We start from the raw sequence: 27,453 nt of genomic DNA on the forward strand, positions 1-27,453 counted from the left end.
TTTCTGGCATGGTTCATATATGACCTTTACCTCATTTCCATGGTTCATGGTCAATGTTAAGATTTTGTGGTTTAATCTGTTTCTCATGTTCTATTAGCTAGAGGACCACTATTTAGAATGAAATGATTACAAGGTGTGATACATGTCTGTCATGCAAAGAGAAAATAGTATATTTAGTGCATAGCTCATATCTAAATAAAGTTGTTGGTCTCTTATTACATATTTGCCAATTATCAATTATGACATAAAACACAATTGAATGAATAGATGAAGACATGGGGTATAGCCAACAGAGACCACAAAACAACAACACAAACCCAAAAGAAATTTGTAGGTCAGCATACAGCCTTCAACAATAGACAAGTGTATATTCTCCATGTCAATCTCTAAATCACCCCCAAAGTCATAGTCTATCAATTCAAGGCCATTGAAATATTATATATGAGTGATGTTTAATTGGTTATAACAAAAAATTGTGTGATTAATGATTGCTTAACATCCATCAGTATAATAAGAATAATATAAGAATAAGAATATTTTATTATTTCCAAATAAAGATCCCGTTATACCGTCATATACATATATATATATTTATAGTATAACTAATCGCCGTATTTGAATATCAAAAATAAGACAACACGTGACAGAACGACGCATGAATTAAACGAGTGCGCAGCACAAGTTTAATCCATAGCGGTGTTCGGTAACAAGTTGTCTTATTTTTGATATTCAAATACGGCGATTAGTTATTCTTTTTATTACATTGGCAAATGGCCTTTTTTTAATGAAATTAATGTAGAAAGTGTAAGGAACTATATCTTTTTCCTACGCATTGACAATTTGTTTTGATCCGACGTTATCGACGTCTTGACAACGCCTATTGTTGTATGACGTCAGAGAGTGAAATAACCATGTTTATTTCACATGTGAAATTATCGGTTTTTATCTAACTGGGAAATCAATGTAATTCATTGCAACCAATGTAATAAATACTTTTAATTATTTTTTTTATACTGTAATTTCTAAGATACATGTATATTACAATGAAAATAATGTATACTCAATACCCAGAAAATTCAAATAGCACCATGGAAATTAACATAGCACTGGTTTTCCAAAAAAAACATAGCACCATGTCCCCTATACATTCTTTTATAAAATCATTCAAGATATCACCAAGATATCACCAACATCATTACTACATGTATATCTAGTTTCTGGAATGCAAATATCCTCTATTATATCTAAAAAAAACTATATATAGAGACTCTAAAGAGCCTGTGTTGCTCACCTTGGTCTATGATCATACTAAACAAAGGACATACATAATAGATGAGAATAGAATTCATGAGAAAATTATGTTTTTAAATTGGTGATGATGATGTGTTTGTCAATCTTACTTTACTGAACATTCTTGCTGTTTACAATTTTCTCTATCTATAATGAACTTGGCTCAGAATTTTCAAATGACTGTTTTGGTCAAGTTGACTTATTTGTAGATCTTACTTTGCTATACATAATGGTGGTATACAGTTTATCTTTATCTAAAAAAATATTGAAGATAATAACCAAAAACTGCAAAATCTTCTTAAAATTACCAATTCAGGGGCAGGAAGGCAGGAACCCAACAACGGGTTGCCTGATTTGTCTGAAAATTTCAGGGCAGTTAGATCTTGACTTAATGAACATATTTAAATGAATGAGATTTGCTCTAAATGCTTTGAATTCAGAGATATTAGCCATAAATTGCCCCTATGTACTATTCTTAGCCATGTCGCCCATCTTGGTTCGTGGACAAGGTCATTGGACACATTATTGAAACTACATACCCTTACGATGATGGTTGCCAAGTTTGGTTTCAGAGACGAAGATTTTTTAAAAAGATTACTAAAATTTTAGAAAAATGGTTGAAAATAGACTACAAAGGGTAATAACTCCTAAATGTGTCAACTAACAATTTCGGTCATGTTGACTTATTGGTAGATCTTACTTTGCTGAACATTATTGCTGATTAACAATTTTACTCTGTCAGATTTGCTCTAAATGATTTGGTCTCACAGATATATGCTAAACTCTACATTTTACCACTATGTTCTATTTTTAGCCATGGTGGCCATCTTGGTTGGTTGGCCAGGTCATGACACATTTTTTAAACTAGATACCCCAAGGATGATTGTGGCCAAGTTTGGTTATATTTGGCCCAGTAGTTTCAGAGGAGAAGATTTTTGTAAAGTTTACGGACGATGGACAACAGACGCTGGATGCTAAGTGATGAGAAAAGCTCACTTAGTCCTTTGGACCAGGTGAGCTAAAAAGGACTAATAAATCTTGATACAGACACATTTTTTTACTCACTGAATCTCAACCAAATAAACTGTACATAACTCGAATTATACCTAAGAGAAAATTTTAAATTGAATACATGCTTCATTTAGAATAAATCTCTTTTCCATTTTGGATGCAGTGTATTCCATTAAAAAAGAAAACTCATCTTCAACCTGAATATTTTGACACTGATCTTTTAACTAGATCAACTTTTTTTTATATATAAAACTGTTCCAATAGCTGACTAATTAGCACTGGGTTTAAATTGAGTTAATAAATTTTGAAAAATTTTGATACTAAAATTTATTAACTTGACATAAAATGTTTCCCTTTTTAGCTTAAATATAAAACAAGTACACAATTTTGCTATTTCAACATTTGCATTATTGTGTATAGTACAAAATGTAGTACATGTATATATCCAGTAAATCCTATATCTACTAATAAAAATATTCTTAATCTCTTCAATATCAAAACTTTTCATATCAACATCAATATAAACAATACTAGAATACCAAGATGACCTATTACGTTTGTGATTGTCCAGTGGCGGATCCAGGGGGGGGGTTCCAGGGGTGCGCACCCCCCCTTTATTTTTGCCGATCAATGCATTTGTATCGGGACATATGTTTTGCACCCCCCCTTTGCCCTGGGTGCCCTGGGTTAGCACCCCCCCTTTCGAAAATTCCTGCATCCGCCCCTGTTGTCCCTTCTTGTGACCAGGTTGTTTTTATAAATTTTACAGTATATGTTTCTCTAAATCAGAAATTATTGCATGCATTCATTGTTGTGTTTTTTGAAGAATGGACAACAATGTGAGATTAATCACTGTGATATAAAAAAATCTACACACAATGTAATATTCTCCGACATTGGTGTCTGTTTAAAAAACTTCCTGTTTACCGATAAACTTCCTGTTTCCTGATTTTGGAGCTGTAACTTTTCCGAAAATGTCTAGGAGTATTATATGACCAAAAATTTTTTTTTCTCGTTTCTTGGACCACAAAGGGGGTGCGCACTATACACACCAAAAGACAGTACCAAACATAAAAAAACAATTTCTTAATAATCAGATTAACATGTACACCCATTTGCTTTAGTACCATTGATAAAACCCACACAATAATTTCTGAGTTTACAGTATATTCTCAATGAACATGACGAATTTATGAAATAACTTTTTATCTGAATTGTTATATGTTCAGTTTATCTAATAAAGAATAAGTTGTCTCTTTCTACTACTCAGTTACAATTTAAAAATAAATTGATTGATGTATATAATAAAGTAATGACCTTATAACACTTATATTTTTTTTCTCCTTTACATGTTAGTTTTCAACATACACGTACAATGTACAAACATTCTTGAAGAACTATAAGATTTATCTGAACCTAGCTTTTGTTGTATCTTCACCTCACTTTGAGCAATAAAATGTAAATTTAGTATAACAGTAATACACTGTTGACATACTTCTTTGTTTTTGTTGTACATATCATCACCTCATTTAGACCATGAAAATGTAAATTTACTATGACAGTAACAACGTTTACATTCCATTTCACCATACTTCTTTGTTGTAAATCCAAAAACTATCTCAGATTCCTCAGTGGTACAGTCTTCATCTTCTAATTTAATATCCAATCCTAGTTTTGTTAAATCGTGCATTATACAGTTTGAGATGGATAATGCTTGATGTTTGTCGTTAACCTTCAGTGGAATTGTCATTGGGAAGTCTTCAGAGTCCTTGTTGTATGCGTCAATCATTTGTGTATTGTCACCTCCATCAAAAGGTACGGCAAAATCTAACATATGGTGGCGTTCATTGTAAAAAACAAAACCTATACCACCTTCTGGCTGTTGTTCATTTAGATAAATTAGATAAACCACTGTCTGTCCATGTGCTGTGGCTTTTTGGAAGTCATAAGCTGCTTCCAAAACACTTTCTTTTATTTCGATGTAATTTTCTATTGGGTCTGGTCTATTTCCGTAAAATGGATACAGAGGTGGAAGTTTGAGTAATTTGTCTCGTAGAGCCATAATAGCAAAGTAATCGGCATCACGAAATACTTCTACAACAACACCCTTAGGAGGTATGTATGTATCATCTCTTAGAAATTCTAAAATATGTTCAAAATGATCACCGTTTCTATCAATGAAATATCGACCTTTCTTGTCCAAATTTACTTTGTGACGACCACTAAACATCGCACCTAAGAAGGATTCTGGGTACTTTGTAATTGTCTCCAATGTTGTATGAAAAATTTGTCCTCCAACATTCAACTCTAGAACTGCAGGAATCTAAAATAAAATATGCATGAATTAAGTACACCATTTACATTATCTGGTGAGATTTTTATTCATAGGATGACAACTTCTCTCTCAAGTGGATACTGTTGTGTTGAAAAAATTGTGAATATAAAATTTAATTTGTATTTATAAAATTCCTTACATTCCAAGAAACCGTACATGAATGTATTACAGATAGAATGAACTTCTAAGAAGGTGAATGAACCTATCCAATAGATTGTTTGATTGACTATTTTCAGCTTAATGTCCAGTTGCTACTTTTAGTGTGAATATACATATTAGGGACAATTAAGAAATAATTCATTGCAGCAATATGCATATGTGTTTTCATTCAACATGTTTAACATGGGTTATGGGCATTTTCATTTGATTATTTGATCCCGAGCCACAACATATGTCTCCTTGTTTAGGTGCCACAGATGATAACATCAGTATAGGGAATTTTATTGCATTTTATTTTACATCGAAATAATTTCTAAAATTGACCAGTAAATTTGTTAATTTTGCATTTCAAAAAGAGATAGCCATATTGTATTTGAAGCTTGCCCAAGTTAAATGTGGGTTATTCTGTCAAAAATTTAGCACCTGGTCGTATAAATAAGATGGACGTTACATGGAGCAGTCAATTTTGTGTACTAATGCATCTGTGCTAAAAGTAGGTAAATTGTAATTATACTGGTTGAGGATATACAAGTAGTGATGTTACAATAAGCTTTAATATGCCATGTACACTAACTTGACTTGTTGAGTCAGATATTTAATGTACTTTTCTCAGTCTGTATATGATGTCTTTACACTAAAATCATAAAAATTCCCCACTGGTGGCTTAGCACATTACAATTGTTTCTAATTTTGGTAAATTATTAAATGGAATATACTTTGCAATAATAATATCTGTTATTTTCAAGCCCCCCTCAAGGTCAGTAAAAATTGAAATGTACATGTCATCAGTATGTAACACACATTTATTTTTATTATGAAAAGCTTTTTATCTATAATGATTACAATATTAAACATAAATAAAAATTGACCCTTCCCTTGAAAACTGAACCCATTTAGAAATTGGTGCTACAAAAAACAAACAAATTAAATGGCATCCTTTAGGTCCACTGAGTTGCCTACCTTTGCTTCCTCTGTTTGACTTGGTGACTTGGAATGGTCTCTGCTGAAAGGAACAAAATAATTCATGTATAAGAGGAAATGATCAAATTCACTGTACTAGGAAAATATATACTGTAAATTTAGAAATTATTGCGATTTGGTTGTTTCAGATTAAATTGTGATTTTAATTTTTGTGATATTCAGAAAAATCCTGTTTAATTCAAAAAAAAAAATTCAAAATGCTAGTTTTAATTATTGCCCCATTTTTTGCAATAATAAAAACATTGCAATAATTTCTGAATTTACAGTTCTTTAATGTTAATTGGGGGTAATATTAATGAAACAGCATTCCCATGATAGAAGAAAAAGTCTAGCAGCCAATAAATGAGCTCCAGCATTAGAAAAATATATAAAATGATACATGCACATCAGTTAGCTCTTTATCACCATAAAGTCTCTAAAAGTTGTGGAAATTATAATGATGATGATATAGATCTGCTATCATGACCAATTACCCTTATAGACAAATAAAGATTACATAATTTTAAAGATGTTCCATAACTATGATGCTAAAAGGCCCTGCAGAGAACACTGAATATGACAAAGAAAACTTTAGTTGTTTGTTTTTACACCCTATAATAATTAACATAATTCACATTTTATTGCATACAGTATTATTTGCCACCTTCAAATATAATGAGAATATTAATTCCAACCCCCACCCCCCTACAAACGAACAAACAAAATGATAAAATAAAAATATTTATTTAATAATCCTTGTTTTTCAAAACTTAAATATAGACTTACTGATTGTGGGACCTTCTGTGATATGGTGATCTAGATCTTGATCTTTCATCTCTGCTGTAATTCATATTTCTTGATCTGAAATAAAATAATTTTATGTTAACTCATTATACTCAATGACACTAGTAATGCAACATAGAAATTACAATCTGGCAGCAGCATAAATTATAAGAATAGTGCTTAATATTTTAGAAAAAGAACTTGATGCTTCAGACCTTCTATATAGATGTCTTATGAAGTTCCAATCTGTCATAGGACCTTATATTTATGTTTTAGGGACTGCTGCAAAATCTTTGTTTTTGTCAAATGAATTTCTACCAGTGGTCTTCGGCTGTTTTCTGCTGTTTGGTAGGGTTGTTGTCTCTTTGACACATTCCCCATTTCCATTCTCAATTTTATTCTAACTTATTATGATCTATAGATTGCAAGGTGCAGATGTTGGATTGGCAAGTTTCATCTGACCTTGACCTCATTTTCATTGTTTATTAGTCAATGTGCAATGATGTCAGTTGCCAGTTATATTATCACTTAGAACTAGTACAAATGTAGAAATACCAATTTATTTTAACATTTATTACCGGTACTTAAAATTTTTAACAGCTAATAATAATGCAAGATAAATAAATGTGATATCTTTCTAAATATGTTTTGTAGTACAAGTAAACTCATATTAAGGTGGTACCTAACACTACAGGGAGATAACTGTGTTAAATCAGCTAAACGTTTTGATTTGTGTTGTTAAAGTAATATTAAGGGGACGACCATTTGATATTCTGGGGGGGGGGGTTGGATAACTCAGCCTTGATAATCACAAAAACTAGAGGCTCTCAAGAGCCTGTATCGCTCACCTGTTACTGTATTTACTGATGTCGGCCATCTTGGTTGGCAGGCAGGGTCATTAGACACTTTTTTAAAATAGATACCCTAGTAATGATTGTGGCCAAGTTTGGTTAAATTTGGCCCATAGTTTTAGAAAAGAAGATTTTTGTTTAAGTTACAAAAATGACGAAAAGTTGTTCAATATTGACTATAAAGGACAATAACTCCTTAAGGAGTTCTCTGACAATTTTGGTCATGTTGACTTATTTGTAGATCTTACCTTGTTGAACATTATTGCTGTTTACAGTTTATCTCTATCTATAATAGTATTTAAGATAATAACCAAAAACTGCAAAATTTCCTCAAAATTACCAATTCAGGGGCAGCAACCCAACAACCAGTTGTCCGATCCATCTGCAAATATCAGGGCAGATAGATCTTGACCTGATAAACAATTAAATTCCGTTAGATTTGCTCTAAATGCTTTGATTTTTGAGTTATAAGCCAAAAACTGCATTTTACCCCTATGTTCTATTTTTAGCCGTGGCGGCCATCTTGGTTGGATGGCCGGGTCACCGGACACATTTTTTTAACTAGATACCCCAAAGATGATTTTTGCCAAGTTTGGTTAAAGGAGTAAGGCCCTTATTTGGCCCAAAAATTACTGCAAATTTAAAAGTTATACATATTTTTAAATTACTGAAAAGTATCTCAGGTAGAAGGTATTCAGAAAAACAAAATAATTTTGGACATTGAACAAGTTACCATGGCAACATGCTTTAATTTGCATATTTTGTAAAATTTTGAGATTTTTCTTGTTTTTCATCCAATTTTTAAGTATATTTTTGATTGGAAAAGTATGTGCGCACCCAAGAAACAACTTTATATTTGCTGAGATTTTGTCAATAGTAATATTAAAGCTTCAGTTAAATTATTTTGTTGTTTCTTGGCTGTGCACGATGTTTCCACAACAGAAATAAAGATATAAAACTGCATAAATTCTGAATTTTCATCGTTTTTGTGAAAACAGTACATATTATGACGTAATTGTGACGTCATCACATAAGAATCTTAACGTTTTTCATTTATATTTCTTGACCCTATGCATTTCTAAAGATTATGTGCCAATTTGAAAAAGTTATCAAACATCTTATTTTCTTGGGCCAAAACCAGGCCTTAATGCCCCTACTCCTTTGGCCCAGTAGTTTCAGAGGAGAAGATTTTTGTAAAAGATTACTAAGATTTACAGAAATGGTTAAAAATTGACTATAAAGGGCAATAACTCCTAAAGGGGTCAACTGACCATTTCAGTCATGTTGACTTATTTGTAAATCTTACTTTGCTGAACATTATTGCTGTTTACAGTTTATCTCTATCTATAATGATATTCAAGATGATAACCAAAAACAGCAAAATTTCCTTAAAATTACCAATTCAGGGGCAGCAACCCAACAACGGATTGTCCGATTCATCTGAAAATTTCAGGACAGATAGATCTTCACCTGATAATCAATTATACTCCGTCAGATTTGCTTTAAGTGCTTTGGTTTTTGAGTTATAAGCCAAAAACTGCATTTTACCCCTGTGTTCTATTTTTAGCCATTGCGGCCATCTTGGTTTGATGGCCAGGTCATCAGACAAATTTTTTAAACTAGATACCCCAATGATGATTGTGGCCAAGTTTGGTTTGATTTGGCCCAGTAGTTTCAGAGGAGAAGATTTTTTGCCTGTATTTGTAACTTTCACCTGTCAATTTTGCATAAAATTGATAAAATGCAATTAGAATATTTTGAATTTATAGTTGGCAGAAAAAACTCCCCAAAATTGTTTAATGTGTCTACTAATAACTGATAATTTTAGTTATAGTTGACTTTATTTAAATATAGTTTATCAATCAATTCTTTATTTACACTCAGACACAAAGTATGTGTTATTACATACATATAAATAATGATATTCATCTCCATATTTATGAAAGATTGATGCAGGGATCTACAAATTAAACTTTGTTTTGTGTGTAGAATAGAAAATATTGATCGGTGAAAGAATATGGAAAGTGGTGAATAAAATTAAATAAAGAAAAAAAAATATAGACCCAGCAGTGGCCATACAGTTTCTCTATGTCTACTATAGTTTCCACAAACACAACCAGATGCTCTGCAGGGCGCAGTTTTATATGACCGCAGAGTTCAAACCCTGAACAGTAGGGGCAAATATGGACACAGCATTCAAGCTTGATACAGCTCTTAATTTGGATTGTGATTTAATAGTTGACACAACATAGGTTTCTGACACAGAATGAATGTGGTCTAAGAACTTAAACTTAAAAATTTTAAATTGGACATTTACCTATTATGGTCCAATATCCAAAATCTAAATACATGGTTAGATTCAGCATATCAAAGAACCCCAAGAATTCAATTTTTGATGAAATCAAATAAAGTTCAATTTTGGACCTGTAGACCTCAATGTGGACCAATTTGATAACCGGCCCAAATATCAAAAATCTAAATACATGGTTAGATTCAGCATATATCAAAGAACCCCATATATTCAATTTTTGTTGAAATCAAACAAAGTTTAATTTGGGATTCCCGATTTGGACCAACTTGAAAATTGGGCCTATAATCAAAAATCTAAATACATGTTTAGATTCAGCATATCAAAGAACCCCTAGGATTTAATTTTTGTTGATATCAAACAAAGTTTAATTTTGGACCCCGATTTGGACCAACTTGAAAACTGGGCCCATAATCAAAAATCTAAGTACATGTTTAGATTCAGGATTTTATTTTGGCCCCTAATTCCTCAACTGTTGGGACCAAAACTCCCAAAATCAATCCCAACCTTCCTTTTGTGGTCATAAACCTTGTGTTTAGATTTCATAGATCTCTATTTACAAAACTAAAGTTTTAGTGTGAAAACCAATATGTCTTCGGACAACGACAATGACGACGCCAACGTCATACCAATATACGACCACAAAAATAACCAGGTGCTCCGCAGGGCGCAGCTTTATACGACCGCAGAGGTCGAACCCTGAACAGTTGGGGCAAGTATGGACAAAACATTCAAGCGTGATACAGCTCTGAATTTGGATTGTGATCAAATTTTTGACATTACATGGTTTTTTTTTACACAAAACAAATGTCAAGATTTTACAAATCAATTAAAGATTTCTTCTTCAAACTTTTTAAATCTAAAATTAAATAGTTGACACAGCATAGGTTTCTGACACAGAATGAATGTGGTCTAATGAACTTAAAAAGTTTTTTTTTGCCTTTGAGCAATTCACTATGCTGTTGAATATTAATCCTCTCAAAAAAATGTTTGAAGAAATTTTCTTTTTATTTATGAAATCTGAAATGAGAAAAATTTAAACCCCCCCCCCTTTTTTTCACATCCCCGTTTCCCTTTTTCCAAAACTGATATCAATTCAAATTTCTAATGGAGTTTGCAACAATAACTACTCTTTTAAATACATCATAAAATATTAAAATGTAAAATAAAGTGCTTGTTATCACTGAATGGTAAAGATTGGTTGGTAGTAAAAGTGAATATACATTGTTTATTGTATAAAACAATAAAAAAAACTTCATCAGCAACATTTTATATTGGCAAATTTCCAATGAAGTTATTTACATAAAGTTATTGGCAAATAAAAATAGAAAATGACATCATAGTCATGTCTGGCAAATGTCCAACATACATTATCTAAAAACATTTTAGATAAGATAAGGAAAAAAAGCTTCATCAGCAACATTTTATATTGGCAAATTTCCAATGAAGTTATTTACATAAAGTTATTGGCAAATAAAAATAGAAAATGACATCATAGTCATGTCTGGCAAATTTCCAACATATATTATCAACTACTATTCTATACAAAGAAAGATAACTCCAATTGAAAATTAATTGCTATTGCACAATATTGTGCAATTAGATATTTCTTGCTATTGTGCAATACTGTGCAATTGAAAATTTCTTGCTATTGCACAATACTTGATATGGAATCCTGATTTGGACCAACTTGAAAACTGGGCCCATAATCAAAAATCAAAGTACATATTTAGATAAAGCATATCAAATAAGCCCAAGAATTTAATTTTTGTTAAAATCAAACTTAGTTTAATTTTGGACCCTTTGGACCTTAATGTAGACCAATTTGAAAACTGGACCAAAAATTAAGAATCTACATACACAGTTAGATTTGGCATATCAAAGAACCCATTTATTCAATTTTTGATGAAATCACACAAAGTTCAATTTTGGACCCTTTGGGCCCCTTATTCCTAAACTGTTAGGACCAAAACTCCCAAAATCAAACCCAACCTTCCTTTTATGGTCATAAACCTTGTGTTTAAATTTCATAGATTTCTATTAACTTATACTAAAGTTATGGTGCGAAAACCAAGAATAATGCTTATTTGGGCCCTTTTTTGGCCCTTAATTCTTAACTGTTGGGACCAAAACTCCCAAAATCAATCCCAACCTTCCTTTTGTGGTCATAAACCTTGTGTCAAAATTTCATAGATTTCTATTCACTTAAACTAAAGTTATAGTGCGAAAACCAAGAAAATGCTTATTTGGGCCCTTTTTGGCCCCTAATTCCTAAAATGTTGGGACCAAAACTCCCAAAATCAATCCCAACCTTCCTTTTGTGGTCATAAACCTTGTGTTAAAATTTCATTGATTTCTATTCACTTTTACTAAAGTTAGAGTGCGAAAACTAAAAGTATTCGGACGACGACGACGACGACGCCAACGTGATAGCAATATACGACGAAAAATTTTTCAAATTTTGCGGTCGTATAAAAATTGGTAATAATGGTCTTTCAAGGGCAATTGATGAATTATTTGTAGATCTTGTCCTGTTCTTCACAGTTTTTATCTGCAACTATCTATATCTAATATAATTTCTGCAAAAAACACAAACTAGAGGCTCTAAAGAGCCTGTGTAGCTCACCTTGGTCTATGTGAATATTAAACAAAAGAAGATAGATTAATGACAAAATTGTGTTTTGGTGAGGGTGATGTGTATGTAGATCTTACTTTACTAAACATTCTTTCTGCTTACAATTATCTCTATCTATAATGAACTTGGCCCAGTAGTTTCAGTGGAAAATGTTAGACTTAACTAAGTGAAAATTTCCAAATTTTATGAAAATGGTTAAAAATTGACTATGAAGGGGAACTACTCCTTAGGGGGTCAATTGACCATTTTGGTCATGTTGACTTATTTTTAGGTCTTACTTTGCTGTACATTATTGCTGTTTACAGTTTATCTCTATCTATAATAATATACAAGATAATAACAAACTAGAGGCTCTCAAGAGCCTGTGTCGCTCACCTTGGTCTACATGTATGTGCATATTAACAATAAACACAGATAAATTCATGACAAAATTGAGTTTTGGTGATGGTGATGTGTTTGTAGATCTTTCTTTACTGAATATTCTTGTTGCTACAATTATCTCTATCTATAATGAACTTGGCCCAGTAATTACAGTGGAAAATATTTCCTAAAAATTTACAAAAATTTATGAAAATTGTTAACAATTGACTATAAAGAGCAATCACTCCTAAAGGGGTCAATTGACAATTTTGGTCTTGTTGACTTATTTGTAGATCTTATTTTGCTGAACATTATTGCTGTTTACAGTTTATCTCTATCTATAATAATATTCAAGATAATAACCAAAATCTGCAAAATTTCCTTAAAATTACTAATTCGAGGGCAACAACCCAACAACAGGTTGTCCGATTTGTCTGAAAATTTCAGGGCAGATAGATCTTGACCTGATAATTAATTTTATCCCATGTCAGATTTGCTCTAAATGCTTTGGTTTTAGAGTTATAAGCCAAAAACTGCATTTTACCCCTATGTTCTATTTTTAGCCATGGCAGCCATCTTGGTTGGTTGGCGGGGTCACACCACACATTTTTTAAACTAGATACCCCAATGATGATTGTGGCCAAGTTTGGTTTAATTTGGCCCAGTAGTTTCAGAGGAGAAGATTTTTGTAAAAGATTACAAAAATTTACGAAAAATTGGTCAAAATTGACTATAAGGGGCAATAACTCCTTAAGGGGTCAACTGACCATTTTAGTCGTAATAACTTATTTGTAGATCTTACTTTGCTGAACATTATTGCTGATTACATTTTATCTCTTTCTATAACTAGAGGCTCTAAAGAGCCTGTGTCGCTCACCTTGGTCTATGTGAATATTAAACAAAGGAAGCAGATTGAAAATTGACTACAAAGGTCAATAACTCCTACAGGGGTCAATTGACCATTTCGTTCATGTTGACTTATTTGTAGATCTTACTTTGCTGAACATTATTGCTGTTTACAGTTTACCTATATCTATAATAATATTCAATATAATAACCAAAAACAGCAAAATTTCCTTAAAATTACCAATTCAGGGGCCGCAACCCCAAAACAGGTTGTCCAATTCATCTGAAAATTTCAGGGCAGATAGATCTTGACCTGATTAACAATTTTACTTCATGTCAGATTTTCTCTAAATTATTTGTTTTTTGAGTTATAAGCCAAAAACTGCATTTTACCCCTATGTTCTATTTTTAGCCGTGGCGGCCATCTTGGTTTGATGGCCAGGTCACCGGACACAATTTTTAAACTAGATACCCCAATGATGATTGTGGCCAAGTTTCAAATAATTTGGCCCAGCAGTTTCAGGGGAGAAGATTTTTCTAAAAGATTACTAAGATTTACGAAAAATGGTTAAAAATTGACTATAAAGGGCAATAACTCCTAAAGTGGTCAACTGATCATTTTGGTCATGTTGACTTTTTTGTAGATCTTACTTTGCTGAACATTATTGCATTTTACAGTTTATCTCTATCTAAAATAATATTCAAGATAATAACCAAAAACAACAAAATTTCCTTAAAATTACCAATTCAGGGGCAGCAACCTAACAACGGAATGTCAGATTCATCTGAAAATTTCAGGGCAGATAGATCTTAACCTGATTAACAATATTACCCCATGTCAGATTTGCCCTAAATGCTTTGGTTTTTGAGTTATAAGCCAAAAACTGCATTTTACCCCTATGTTCTATTTATAGCCATGGCGGCCATCTTGGTTAGTTGGCGGGGTCACCGGACACAATTTTTAAACTAGATACCCCAATAATGATTGTGGCCAAGTTTGGTTAAATTTGGCCCAGTAGTTTCAGAGGAGAAGAATTTTGTAAAAGTTAACGCCGGACGCAGGACGACGACGGACGACGACGACGGACGACGACAGACGCCGGACGCAAAGTGATGAGAAAAGCTCACTTGGCCCTTCGGGCCAGGTGAGCTAATAATATTCAAGATAATAACCAAAATCTGCAAAATTTCCTTCAATTTCTTATTTCGTGGGCAGCAACCCAACAACCCGTTGTCCAATTCATTTGAAAGTTTCAGGGCAGATAGATTTTCACTTGATAAACGATTTTACACATGTCAGATTTGCTCTAAATGCTTTGGTTTCAGAGATATAAGTCAAAATCTACATTTCACCCCTATGTTCTATTTTTAGCCATGGCAGCCATCTTGGTTGGTTGGCCAGAACACGCCACACATTTTTTAAACTAGATACCCCAAAGAAGATTGTGGCCAAGTTTGGATTAATTTGGCCCAGTAGTTTCAGAGGAGAAGATTTTTGTAAAAGATTACTAAGATTTACGAAAAATGGTTAAAAATTTACTATAAAGGGCAATAACTCCTAAAGGGGTCAACTGACCATTTCGGTCATGTTGGCTTATTTGTAAATCTTACTTTTTTGAACATTATTGCTGTTTACAGTTAATCTCTATCTGTAATAATATTCAAGATAATAACCAAAAACAGCAAAATTTCCTTAAAATTACCAATTCAGGGGTAGCAACCCATCAACCGGTTGTCCGATTCATCTGAAAATTTCAGGTCAGAGAGATCTTGACCTGATAAACAATTTTACCCATGTCAGATTTGCTCTAAATGCTTTGGTTTTTGAGTTATAAGCCAAAAACTGCATTTTACCCCCATGTTCTATTTTAAGCCATGGCAGCCATCTTGGTTGGTTGGCGGGGTCACGCCACACATTTTTTAAACTAGATACCCCAATAATGATTGTGGCCATATTTGGTTAAATTTGGCCCAGTAGTTTCAGAGGAGAAGATTTTTGTAAAAGTTAACGACGACGGACGCAAAGTGATGGGAAAAGCTCACTTGGCCCTTTGGGCCAGGTGAGCTAAAAACTTCAAAATTTCCTTTAAACTACCAATTCAGGGGCAGCAACCTAACAACCCATTATCCAATTCATCTGAAAATTCCAGGGCAGATAGATCTTGACCTGATCAACAATTTGACCTCCTGTCAGATTTGCTCTAAATGCTTTGATTTTTGAGTTATAAACGAAAAACTGCATTTTACCCATCTTGGTTGGTTGGCCAGGTCACCGGAAACATTTTAAAAACTAGATACCCTAATGATGATTGCGACCAAGTTTGGTTTTAATTGACCCAGTAGTTTCAGAGGAGAAGATTTTTGTAAAAGATTACTAAAATTTAAGAAAAATGGTTAAAAATTGACTATAAAGGGCAATAACTTCTATAGGATTCAACTGACCATTTGAAAACCAAAAACAGCAAAATTTCCTTAAAACTACCAATTCAGGGGCAGCAAGATCTTGACCTGATAAACAAATTTACCGCATGTCAGATTTGCTCTAAATGCTTTGGTTTTTGTGTTATAAGCCAAAAACTGCATTTTACCCCTTTGTCTATTTTTAGCCATGGCGGCCATCTTGGTTGGTTGGCCAGGTCACCGGACACATTTTTTAAACTAGATACCCGAATGATGATTGTGGCTAAGTTTGGATAAATTTGGCCCAGTAGTTTCAGAGGAGAAGCTTTTTGTAAAAGTTAACGACGACGGACGCCAAGTGATGAGAAAAGCTCACTTGGCCCTTCGGGCCAGGTGAGCTCAAAATGCATGGGTAAACAAATAGCCTTTCAAGGGGAATAACTCCTATAAATAAGGAGTCAACTGAAGAATTAAGCCATGTTTAACTTATTTGTAGATTTGTTGTAGTGTTTCTTTTTTTACATACTCAGGAGGCCTCTGTGAACAGGGTCATGAGTTAAAAGAAATCAAAATCAAAAATCAAAATCAAAATATGTTAAGGAATTGTATTTATTTTCACTAGTAAGTTTTTTTGTGAAAATAGCCACAACTAGAATTCTTTTATCCACAATGTCCTGAATATGACCTTAAACTTAAACAAATCAGACACTCTCCCTATTTAATTGAACTGACCTGGTTCTTGTTCTTGATCTTTGTTCGCCACCTTGAGCTCCATATTCTGATTTTGAATTTGAGGTACCAGACTCACATAAACCTGTTTGATCCTGTAATACAAAATGTAATATAATTAATGAATGAAATATAGAGATGAAATAGATAAAATAAATAATATCCTTCAATGAGTGTCAATGCACCCTTTCAAATCTTGACTTTTTTTTCCAAAATGTTATTTTAATATTATGTTACCTTTGTGTTTGACCTGTTAATCACTTTTTTTAAGATTTAAACTAAAGACAAAGAGATGTCACTGACTCCCTGTGACAAAATTACATATAATAGTGAACTAGAGGCTCTAAAGAGCCTGTGTTGCTCACCTTGGTCTATGTGAATATTAAACAATGGACACAGATGGATTCATGACAAAATTGTGTTTTGGTGATGGTGATGTGTTTGTAGATCTTACTTTACTAAACATTCTTGCTGCTTACAATTATCTCTATCTATAACAGTACTTTCTGTGGAAAATGTTATTGAAAATCTTCCAATTTTAAGAAAATTGTTAAAAATTGACTATGAAGGGCAATAACTCCTTAGGGGGTCAATTGACTATTTTGGTCATACTGACTTATTTTTAGTTCTTACTTTGCTGTACATTATTGCTGTTTACAGTTTATCTCTATCTATAATAATATTCAAGATAATAACCAAAAAACAGCAAAATTTCCTCAAAATTACCAATTCAGGGGCAGCAACCTAACAACCGATTATCCGATTCATCTGAAAATTCCAGGGCAGATAGATCGAGACCTGATCAACAATTTTACTTCCTGTCAGATTTGCTCTAAATGCTTTGGTTTTTGAGTTATAAGCCAAAAACTGCATTTTACCCCCATGTTCTATTTTTAGCCATGTCGGCCATCTTGGTTTGTTGGCCGAGTTACCGGACACATTTTTTTAACTACATACCCCAATGATGATTATGGCTAAGTTTGGTTAAATTTGGCCCAGTAGTTTCAGAGGAGAAGATTTTTCTAAAAGATTACTAAGATTTAAGAAAAATGGTTAAAAATTGATTATAAAGGGCAATAACTCCTAAAGTGGTCAACTGACCATTTTGGTCATGTAGAATTATTTGTAGATCTTACTTTGCTGAACATTATCGCTGTTTACAGTTTATCTCTATCTATAATAATATTCAAGATAATAACCAAAAACAGCAAAATTTCCTTCAAATTACCATTTCAGGGGCAGCAACCCGACAACCGATTATCCGATTCATTTGAAAATTCAAGGGCAGATAGATCGTGACCTGATCAACAATTTTACTTCCTGTCAGATTTGCTCTAAATGCTTTGGTTTTTGAGTTATAAGCCAAAAACTGCATTTTACCCCTATGTTCTATTTTTAACCATGGCAGCCATCTTGGTTGGTTGGCCGGGTCACCGGACACATTTTTTAAACTAAATACCCCAATGATGATTATGGCCAAGTTTGGTTAAATTTGGCCCAGTAGTTTCAGAGGAAAAGATTTTTCTAAAAGATAACTAAGATTTACGAAAAATGGTTAAAAATTGACTATAAAGGGCAATAACTCCTAAAGTGGTCAACTGACCATTTTGGTCATATTGACTTATTTGTAGATCTTACTTTGCTGAACATTATTGCTGTTTACAGTTTATCTCTATCTATAATAATATTCAAGATAATAACCAAAAACAGCAAAATTTCCTTAAAATTACCATTTCAGGGGCAGCAACCTAACAACCGATTATACGATTCATCTGAAAATTCCAAGGCAGATAGATCTTAACCTGATCAACAATTTTACTTCCTGTCAGATTTGCTCTAAATGCTTTGGTTTTTGAGTTATAAGCCAAAAACTGCATTTTACCCCTATGTTCTATTTTTAGCCATGGCGGCCATCTTGGTTGGTTGGGCGGGGCACCGGACACATTTTTTAAACTAGATACCCCAATGATGATTGTGGCCAAGTTTGGTTAAATTTGGCCCAGTAGTTTCAGAGGAGAAGATTTTTGTAAAAGTTAACGCAGGACGACGACGACGACGGACGACGACGGACGCCGGACGCCAAGTGATGAGAAAAGCTCACTTGGCCTTTCGGCCAGGTGAGCTAAAAAAGGGAGTTGTCTTCCTTTTGCTACAGATACACTGTACATGTAAGGTCGTGATCCAAATTATTTGAAAGCTTATTTTTCATAAAATAACGTATTAACAAAGGAAAACCAAGTAAATTTCCTCTAAATTATACTTAACATATAAATCTTAATATTGCCTCCCCTAAACTGAAATTAATAAAGAGGTGCGTCATGTGCACATACCCGTTGCTTTTCAAAGAAAAATATTCCATGACTCCTCAATTTCATATCCAGATTTATGAAAAAACTAAAGGCAGTTTTTTTTTTTATATATATGAACCAGTCTCCACAGTTCGAGTTATTGTCTGAAAACTGGAAAATACCCCCTTATGAATGAATAACACCCCATAGATCAGAAATGTCAAATCAAAAATTTAAATTTTTTAAAATCGAAAAAGGAGCTCATGCCAATAGATATAATTATAGATGTAATACCCACGTTGACAAGGGGGCTTTCGGATAGAAAAACTTACTGGAGAATGTTCAGCGGGTGATCTCATTAGGCTAAATTATCGGATAGGTGTGAAAATAATTACAGCACACATTGACCTTTGAAGCTACAGGTGAACTTTATCTTTGGGTATTACATGATCTATAATATAAACAATCCACCAAAGTTTAATGCAGTTGTTTTAAGCAATTTAGAGTTATTGTCCAACATGTTAGATGGAAGGAAGGGCAGACAGACCATAATCGGCCTAGCCACAATCAGATGTGCATTTTGTGTTTCACATGAAGTCAAAAATGAGTATCACCTCAGGGAAAAACTCTTTTGATATTTTGGTTCAAAAATGGTTTAAATTATGAAAAATTGCCATCGTTAGGCTAACACTGGAAGCATTTATATAATTACATGCAGTTTTTGAAGGAAATATTTAATATTTTTATTAAATAAATGGTGTTTAAAAACTGTATAATTTTCTTTAATGGTTGCCTTCAAGACATGGTCACCAGTGACAGATTTTTGGTCAATGACAAAGACAACAAAATATGTTTAGAACTATTGAATATCAAACATTTTAATTGAAAAAAAATTAACAAGAACATGTTTGACTCACAGTTATTTCAAACAACAGTAGCTTTCTTTGATCATTAATCTTATCTGATAAAACTGTATCTAAAAATAACTTGATGCATATTCTTACAATAAACAATCAAACTTAGCAATACAATTTATATGTTTTGTCTACGGACAAGACATTGTATTCATATTTAATGAAATGCATTATTAAAACTTAATTTTGATATAGCTGAAAGTGTTATCTTGAAAAAAAAACATACATTTTATCAGGTTTATCTATCAAATGATGCTTAACTTCGAGGAAAATGGAAACAAATACATTTTGATAATGTCTACGGACAAGACATTTTATTGATATTCAATTAAATGCTTTCAAAGATGATTGTTAAAGTTAAGATTAAAAGTTACTAATTAAGTTTTAAGCTGTGTTTTTTTAATTTTGGAAAATATAACTAGAGGCTCTAAAGAGCCTGTGTCGCTCACCTTGGTCTATGTGAATATTAAACAAAGGACGCAGATGGATTCATGACAAAATTGTGTTTTGGTGATGGTGATGTGTTTGTAAATCTTACTTTACTGAACATTCTTGCTGCTAACAATTATCTCTATCTATAATGAACTTGGCCCAGTAGTTTCAGAGGAGAAGATTTTTGTAAAAGATAACCAAGATTTACGAAAAATGGTTAAAAATTGACTATAAAGGGCAATAACTCCTAAAGGGGTCAACTGACCATTTCAGTCATGATCACTTATTTGTAAATCTTACTTTGCTGAACATTATTGCTGGTTACAGTTTATCTCTATCTATAATAATATTCAAGATAATAACCAAAAACAGCAAAATTTCCTTAAAATTACCAATTCAGGGGCAGCAACCCAACAACAGGTGGTCCGATTCATCTGTAAATTTCAGGGCAGATAGATCTTGACCTGATAATCAATTTTACTTCATGTCAGATTTGCTCTAAATGCTTTGGTTTTGAGTTATAAGCCAAAAACTGAATTTTACCCCTATGTTCTATTTTTAGCTGTGGCGGCCATCTTGGTTGGTTGGCCGGGTCACGCCACACATTTTTTAAACTAGATACCCCACTTGTGATTGTGGCCAAGTTTGGTTTAATTTGGCCCAGTAGTTTCAGAGGAGAAGATTTTTCTAAAAGATTACTAAGATTTACCAAAAATGGTTAAAAATTGACTATAAAGGGCAATAACTCCTAAGGGGGTCAAGTGACCATTTCGGTCATGTTGACTTATTTGTAAATCTTACTTTGCTGAACATTATTGCTGTTTACAGTTTATCTCTATCTATAATAATATTCAAGATAATAACCAAAAACAGCAAAATTTCCTTAAAATTACCATTTCAGGGGCAGCAACCCAACAACGGCTAGTCCGATTCATCTGAAAATTGCAGGGCAGATAGATCTTGACCTGATAAACAATTTTACCCCATGTCAGATTTGCTCTAAATGCTTTGGTTTTTGAGTTATAAGCCAAAAACTGCATTTTACCCCTATGTTCTATTTTTAGCCATGGCGGCCATCTTGGTTGGTTGGCCGGGTCACGCCACACATTTTTTAAACTAGATACCCCAATGATGATTGTGGCCAAGTTTGGTTTAATTTGGCCCAGTAGTTTCAGAGGAGAAGATTTTTGTAAAAGTTAACGACGACGGACGACGGACGCCAAGTGATGAGAAAAGTTCACTTGGCCCTTTGGGCCAGGTGAGCTAAAAATGTACCCATAATTCTTTACATATCTCAATAATTTATTGATTAAGCCAAAATGAAGACACATTCTTTTAACTGAAATCCATATATCTGACTGTTTAAAACAATCAAACTATTATTAAAACTCAATTTTGACATAGTTGAATGTGTTCTCTTGAAAAAATAACATACATTTTACCTATCAAATTAGGCTGAACTCAAGGAAATTGGATACAAATATATTGTGGTAATGTCTACGGACAAGACAATTTCAGTTAAAAAAAAAAATCTGTTAGAATTAATTGTGACTATATTTATGTTGAAAATACTGAGTTTTAATTTGAATAGATAACTTTCATCACCTATAAATAAGATTTAAGTTCCATAGCAGACAAACAATTGAATTTAATACTTGTTATGTACAAGTGTCTTGTCCGTAGACACTTCCTCATCTGCTGTTAATACTGAAATGCGAAAGATAAAGTTATAGAGAGAGAAAAATACTTTTTCTTCATTTGATTTAGTTAATCTTTTATTTTAAAGGTATGCAGCAACTGGAATAAACAATATTGAAGTAAAATAAGGTATGCTTTTTATGACTGATAATCTGACACTTTTTAAAATCCACTCCTGTAAAGTAATTTTACAAAAATTGAGAACACTTAAATTACCATTTATTTATTAAAAATAAGATATTTCTAAGTTTAAACAACACATAGGACTAATTAAGACCCATAAAGTCAAGCAATATTGATAAAAGACATGTCTACGGACAAGACATGTGTCTATGGACAAGACATTCTGACATATTTTTGAATTTTTTCCTCTATTAATAGATAGTAGAAAAAAATGTTAGTAGTGTTTTCATATCTACAAAAGAACAGGAACTTAGCAATGCAACATTAATATAATTATGCTTCCAGTTTACTAGGGAATGCATGTCTACGGACAAGACATTTTTTCACTTTATTTGTATATCCAACTTTGATGGCATATATCTCCAGCTAGGGTACTTCAATTTTGATAAATGAGGTAGTTTTTGATAATGTATATACTAGAAGAGAAAACAAAACACATAATAGCATAAATTTGATTTATTTTTCTCTTTTATCACTACACTGAGCAAGCTAAAAACAAAAGTACAAAATTTCATAACAAGCGCATAGTATTCAACTTTTTATCATAACTTTGTAACCACTGAAGATTTTTTGTTGCAACAAACAGTAAAAGAAAGAAGAATAAATTGTCTATAGCAATGAACCAATAATGTAGTTCAAATTAAGTTCACTTATTAACTATCAATTGATAAAAACAGTGAAATTTTAAATGAAACAACATAATGTGAAATTTTGCCCATTTTCAGCGTGTATTTTAGTGTTTTTTTTCAAAACTGTAACACCTATACATGATATTTGATATTCATTGTGAAGCCCTACATTCTCTTCTTCAGTTCAAAGATGTATTACTTATGTAAAGATTATCTTCTTGTCTTTACAAGCCTATAACACAGACCCAATATGAAATGCACATCTGATCTTGGCTAGGCCGAATACCTGTAAAAGAAGTTGTTGGACCAAAAATTTTAGTTTAACTCAACCTTTTTCATCACCTTTCACAATAAACTCCAAAAATTTGTGTTCTTTTTCTGTAAGAATATTAATCTTAAGGCAATTAAATGCAAGTACATATTAGAATATAGTATTCTTTCTCATTTATTTTTTTTGCTTTTAAAAGAAAAATTGAAAAGTTAGTATTTATTTGATTTGAAATAGTTTTTTCATTTCTACTTCCCTTGAATTCTTATATGCTATATTGTAATATATGTAGCAATTACTGCAAATGTGAAGAAATTAAAATACCTTAAGTCTTTGATGGTAAATAGCTCTAGTACAGTGTGGAACAATGTCAAATTTTACTGGAAACCATCTATTATTGAATAGATCTAAATTTCAAATAGCACTACATAATTGTATTTTTAGTAATTTATAAATTACAATGTATGTGATGTGCATGTACATGATGTTTGAGAAAAGGGAGTAGAAAATATCCCTTGTTTATTTTTTTTATCATGATTATGTTTCTGAATTACATGTAGTAGAATTTCGTAGGTTTCTGCACCAAAGTTGTTAGTTTTATTTGATTATGCGACTCTGACAAAAATAAAAAAATGTAGTGTATAAAGATTGAGGTATTCTTGTTTGGTCTAAATAATTGGATCTATCAAAGGTGTAAATGTTAGGTTTGGCAATTTCATGTTATCTATTAGCTGATTAGAAGAGATTGTATCTTCAGGAGAAGGAATTTAATTTAAAAGTTGAACAGTGATGTTGATCGTATCAGACTATCTAAATAAACGTTAAAACATTATATAAGTATTAACCTACCTGCTATTTGTGTGGTGATGTATTGTAAAAATGAAACTACCTATGCTATACATACATGGCATACATGACATATAGCTAGCAAAGTAGTAGAAACGGCTGCAAAGTGAACTAAGAGTTCTGAATAGAATAATTTATTATGCAGGAATATTCATTTCAATACAAGTAAACTAGTTCACACATTTTCAATCAAGTCGAAGTCACCCTTCCTCAGTCGTACAGAATCAAGACTACATGTATGTACTTACGGAACATAATATTATTTCTATAAACTACCCTACAGAATCAAAGATTCTGAAAGTGCTATAAACTTTTGGATAGAGCAGGGATACATGGGTGCAATGCCTTCTCTCTGGTGAATGACGTCATAAAGGCATGCAAAATTGACCATCTTTTCTGGTGAAAGGCATGATTCGAGAAATGATGTTTATACTAGCTACTATAAAAATCCTTGGTTTGGGTGTGTCAGTGATTTCAGAAAACCACTCCAGGCACAGAAATTTCCCTGTTGATAATGGAAGTGTTTTACTATGCATTCATTTAAGGGAGCAACCATTTAACTTAAAGTGGAGGGGTTATAATTTTTTTCTTAAGTCAGATTTTTTTTTTTTTTTCGTTTTTTCCAACGAGATCAATCATGTCAATAAAATTATTTATTTCAAAATTTAACACTATTATTAAGGTATTGGAGGAGTTTGCATTCAAACTATATTTTTTAATTCATCTGCTTGACCAGAATATCTGAGACTACTGTGTTGTAGTAGTCTCAGAGAATATTCATCAAGGCACTGGCTACGGTTACATGGAAATGTAACAATAATAAAAATATTATTGTTACATTGGAGACTAATTGCCGGAATGCAAAGTTGGGTAAGGAACCGATTCATTGCGAATGTAACAATAATTATTGAGACTACGGTTACATTGCGTTATTGTTACATGAAAAACAGCAATGAACGCTAGATTTATTAAACTTAAATCTTCTTATATAGTTTTGTTGCTTAATTTATTCATGTCTACTAAATAATACTTGTTATAATAATAAATAATAAATATTATATTAAACAAGTGGTGTTTAAATAGTTTTAGGTATTAATGGATTTGATGTTCTTAAAGATACTACTTCAAATTAGTAGTGCCAAAGGCGAAAAATATAGTTCATTTTCTCAAGTTGAACTTCAATGGTTTGTTGTTGAAAATTCGGGCTGAGAAAACTGTTCACTTTTAAGTATTTAACTGCACACCTACTCGTATTACTGTCATTATACTTTGAACAGAGACATATATACACATATATGTCTCTGCTTTGAACAAAAGATGAAGAGATTCCTATTACTAATTTTATTTGGGTGAAAAATTTAAAACTTGCATGGGATGCGTTTGAAACGAAACTGAAACAATATCAAGACACAAATTTCATACAGCTATACAAACGCACTTACCAAAAATTGATACATCAAAAGCAAAGTTTGCTAACTGTGAACTAACACTGTGAACTTCTGTATACATGTATAAAATTGAGAATGGAAATGGGGAATGTGTCAAAGCGACAACAACACGAACATAGAGCAGACAACAGCCGAAGGTCACCAATGGGTCTTCAATGTAGCGAGAAACTCCCGCACCCGTCGGAGGCGTCCTTCGGCTGGCCCCTAAACAAATATGTATACTAGTTCAGTGATAATGGACGTCATACTAAACTCCGAATTATACACAAGAAACTAACATTAAAAAATCATACAAGACTAACAAAGGCCATTCAAAGGCTCCTGACTTGAGAAAGGAGCAAAATTGTGGGGTTAAACATGTTTATGAGATCTCATCCCTCCCCTATACCTCTAGCCATAGCTCTAGCCAATGTAGAAAAAAACAAACGCACAACACTACGCATAATAAAACTCAGTTTAAGAGATGTCCGAGTCCGATTTAAGAATCCATGGAGGACGTACTATAAAAAAATAAAAAAATGGTATGTTATACTTGTATGTATTGTAAATATCACAGTGGTAAATATAAGATAATGTCTTCAAATTTTATTATTTAGTACATATTACTAGTCCCATCGAACATTGCTGTTTTTCATGTAACAATAACGCAATCACACGGTAACCGTAGCCTCAATAATTATTGTTACATTTGTAATTAATTGGTTCCTTATCCAACCATGCATTCCGGCATTTAGTCCCCAATGTAACAATAATATTTTTATTATTGTTACATTTCCATGTAACCGTACCCAGTGCCATTCATCAAACATTGTCAAATTGGGGGATCAAAATCTTTAAAAAAAAAAAAAAAAAGATGGGAGGAAACTTCTGGAAGTTAGCTAGATGGTCGTCCCTTCATATGTAAAAGTATATTTACCTCAGCTGGTTCTGACAACAATAAGTTGTCCATCTCTCTCCTATAATGATTATAATAATAGCAATGATAGTCTATTCAATAAATTCTTGAAGGACCACTGCGAACTGGGGAAAGACACCAATAGTATTGCGCTGTTTTTAGATAATGTAAGATCGTGTAATAATCATCTTTGTTGCATAATATCAGGAACATTATAGCAGAGACATATATACACATATGTGTATATATGTCTCTGCTATAATGATTATAGTTATAAATATATTAATTTATATACTGTTCCCAGGTAATATCAAGGACTATAGTAAATAATCTAAATACCAGCGTGAGGCAAACCTGGGGCTATTTTATATAATAATTAGTCAATACAGAGACGTATATACACATGTGTATATATGTCTCTGGTCAATATATACTGAGACTTCTATAACACGTTATAGTAGTATCAGATATATATGTTAGCGGCAATAAGTGAAATTAGGCATTAAGCTTAAATCCTAGGCAATAAGCTAACGCCTAGGCATTAAGTTATTACCTGAAATTTTCAGGCATTAAGCTTATTTCCTGAAATTTGATGATGATTATTCATCCTATTGCCGAACATAATTTTAGGCAATAAGTAAACTCTGAAATGTATGCATATTTAGTGATTTATTCTTGATATAAAGTCGTTTCTTAATATATTTCTAATATTACATGTATTAATATACATTCATTTGACAGATCTTCAAAAGTATGTTTAATTAGTTATTTTAACAGTTTAACAAAATATTAAAAAGATTTAAAATGAAAAAAAAAGCGATTGTATCTAATTAAAAAAAGGGGGCGATTCTATAGAATGATTATAATATTTATTTGAAAATTTGTACACTTCACCAGTAAGAACTGCACAAAAGTAGGCAACATTAAGATATGAAATTTATAAGAATCATATAATAGTATGTCCAAGGATTTATATACTACTTTTAAGACCTTCTTACTATACAAATCCTTGGTATGTCGCAGTACATATAATTATCGCAGTCAGATACATATTCGCGAGCTATCATTATTTGATATTTATGAGGGCGGATTTGAAAACAGGCAAAAAAAAAAAAAAAAAAGGCAGGACCGAATAAAGTTAAAAAATAAAAAGGCAAGACCGAAGTGTGAAAAATCAAAAGTCAG

The 27,453-nt window shown here is 32.4% G+C and overlaps 1 protein-coding gene across 5 annotated transcripts; it reads right to left on the reverse strand.

Moving 5' to 3' along the window:
* Positions 1 to 522: 522 nt before the first annotated feature.
* LOC143062673 (BTB/POZ domain-containing protein KCTD6-like) lies at positions 523 to 26,629 on the reverse strand. 5 transcript variants are annotated; one of them, XM_076234408.1, is made up of 5 exons: positions 26,608 to 26,629; positions 16,671 to 16,762; positions 6,542 to 6,616; positions 5,756 to 5,798; positions 523 to 4,624 (listed from the first exon to the last, which is right to left on the reverse strand). In XM_076234408.1, exons 3-5 carry the CDS (start codon positions 6,604 to 6,606, stop codon positions 3,827 to 3,829), a joined length of 906 nt encoding a protein of 301 aa, XP_076090523.1. In that variant the 5' UTR covers positions 6,607 to 6,616; positions 16,671 to 16,762; positions 26,608 to 26,629; the 3' UTR covers positions 523 to 3,826. The 5 variants fall into 5 exon arrangements, with proteins under 5 accessions (XP_076090523.1, XP_076090521.1, XP_076090522.1 ...); XM_076234406.1 differs by lacking the exon at positions 26,608 to 26,629 and adding an exon at positions 26,290 to 26,427; XM_076234407.1 differs by lacking the exon at positions 26,608 to 26,629 and adding an exon at positions 19,288 to 19,424.
* Between the last annotated feature and the right edge of the window lie 824 nt (positions 26,630 to 27,453).

The sequence above is a fragment of the Mytilus galloprovincialis genome, chromosome 2, assembly GCF_965363235.1.
Source record: "Mytilus galloprovincialis chromosome 2, xbMytGall1.hap1.1, whole genome shotgun sequence".
NCBI classification, from domain to species: domain Eukaryota; kingdom Metazoa; phylum Mollusca; class Bivalvia; order Mytilida; family Mytilidae; genus Mytilus; species Mytilus galloprovincialis.

Coding starts and splice junctions, on each gene's coding strand:
- LOC143062673 (XM_076234409.1), bottom strand. CDS start 19,042: ATGAAATTGAGGAGTCATGGAATATTTTTCTTTGAAAAGCAACGG. Junction 5,799..6,541: donor CACAGAAGGTCCCACAATCA/GTAAGTCTATAT, acceptor TGTTCCTTTCAG/CAGAGACCATTCCAAGTCAC. Junction 4,625..5,755: donor GTCAAACAGAGGAAGCAAAG/GTAGGCAACTCA, acceptor ATTTTATTTTAG/ATTCCTGCAGTTCTAGAGTT.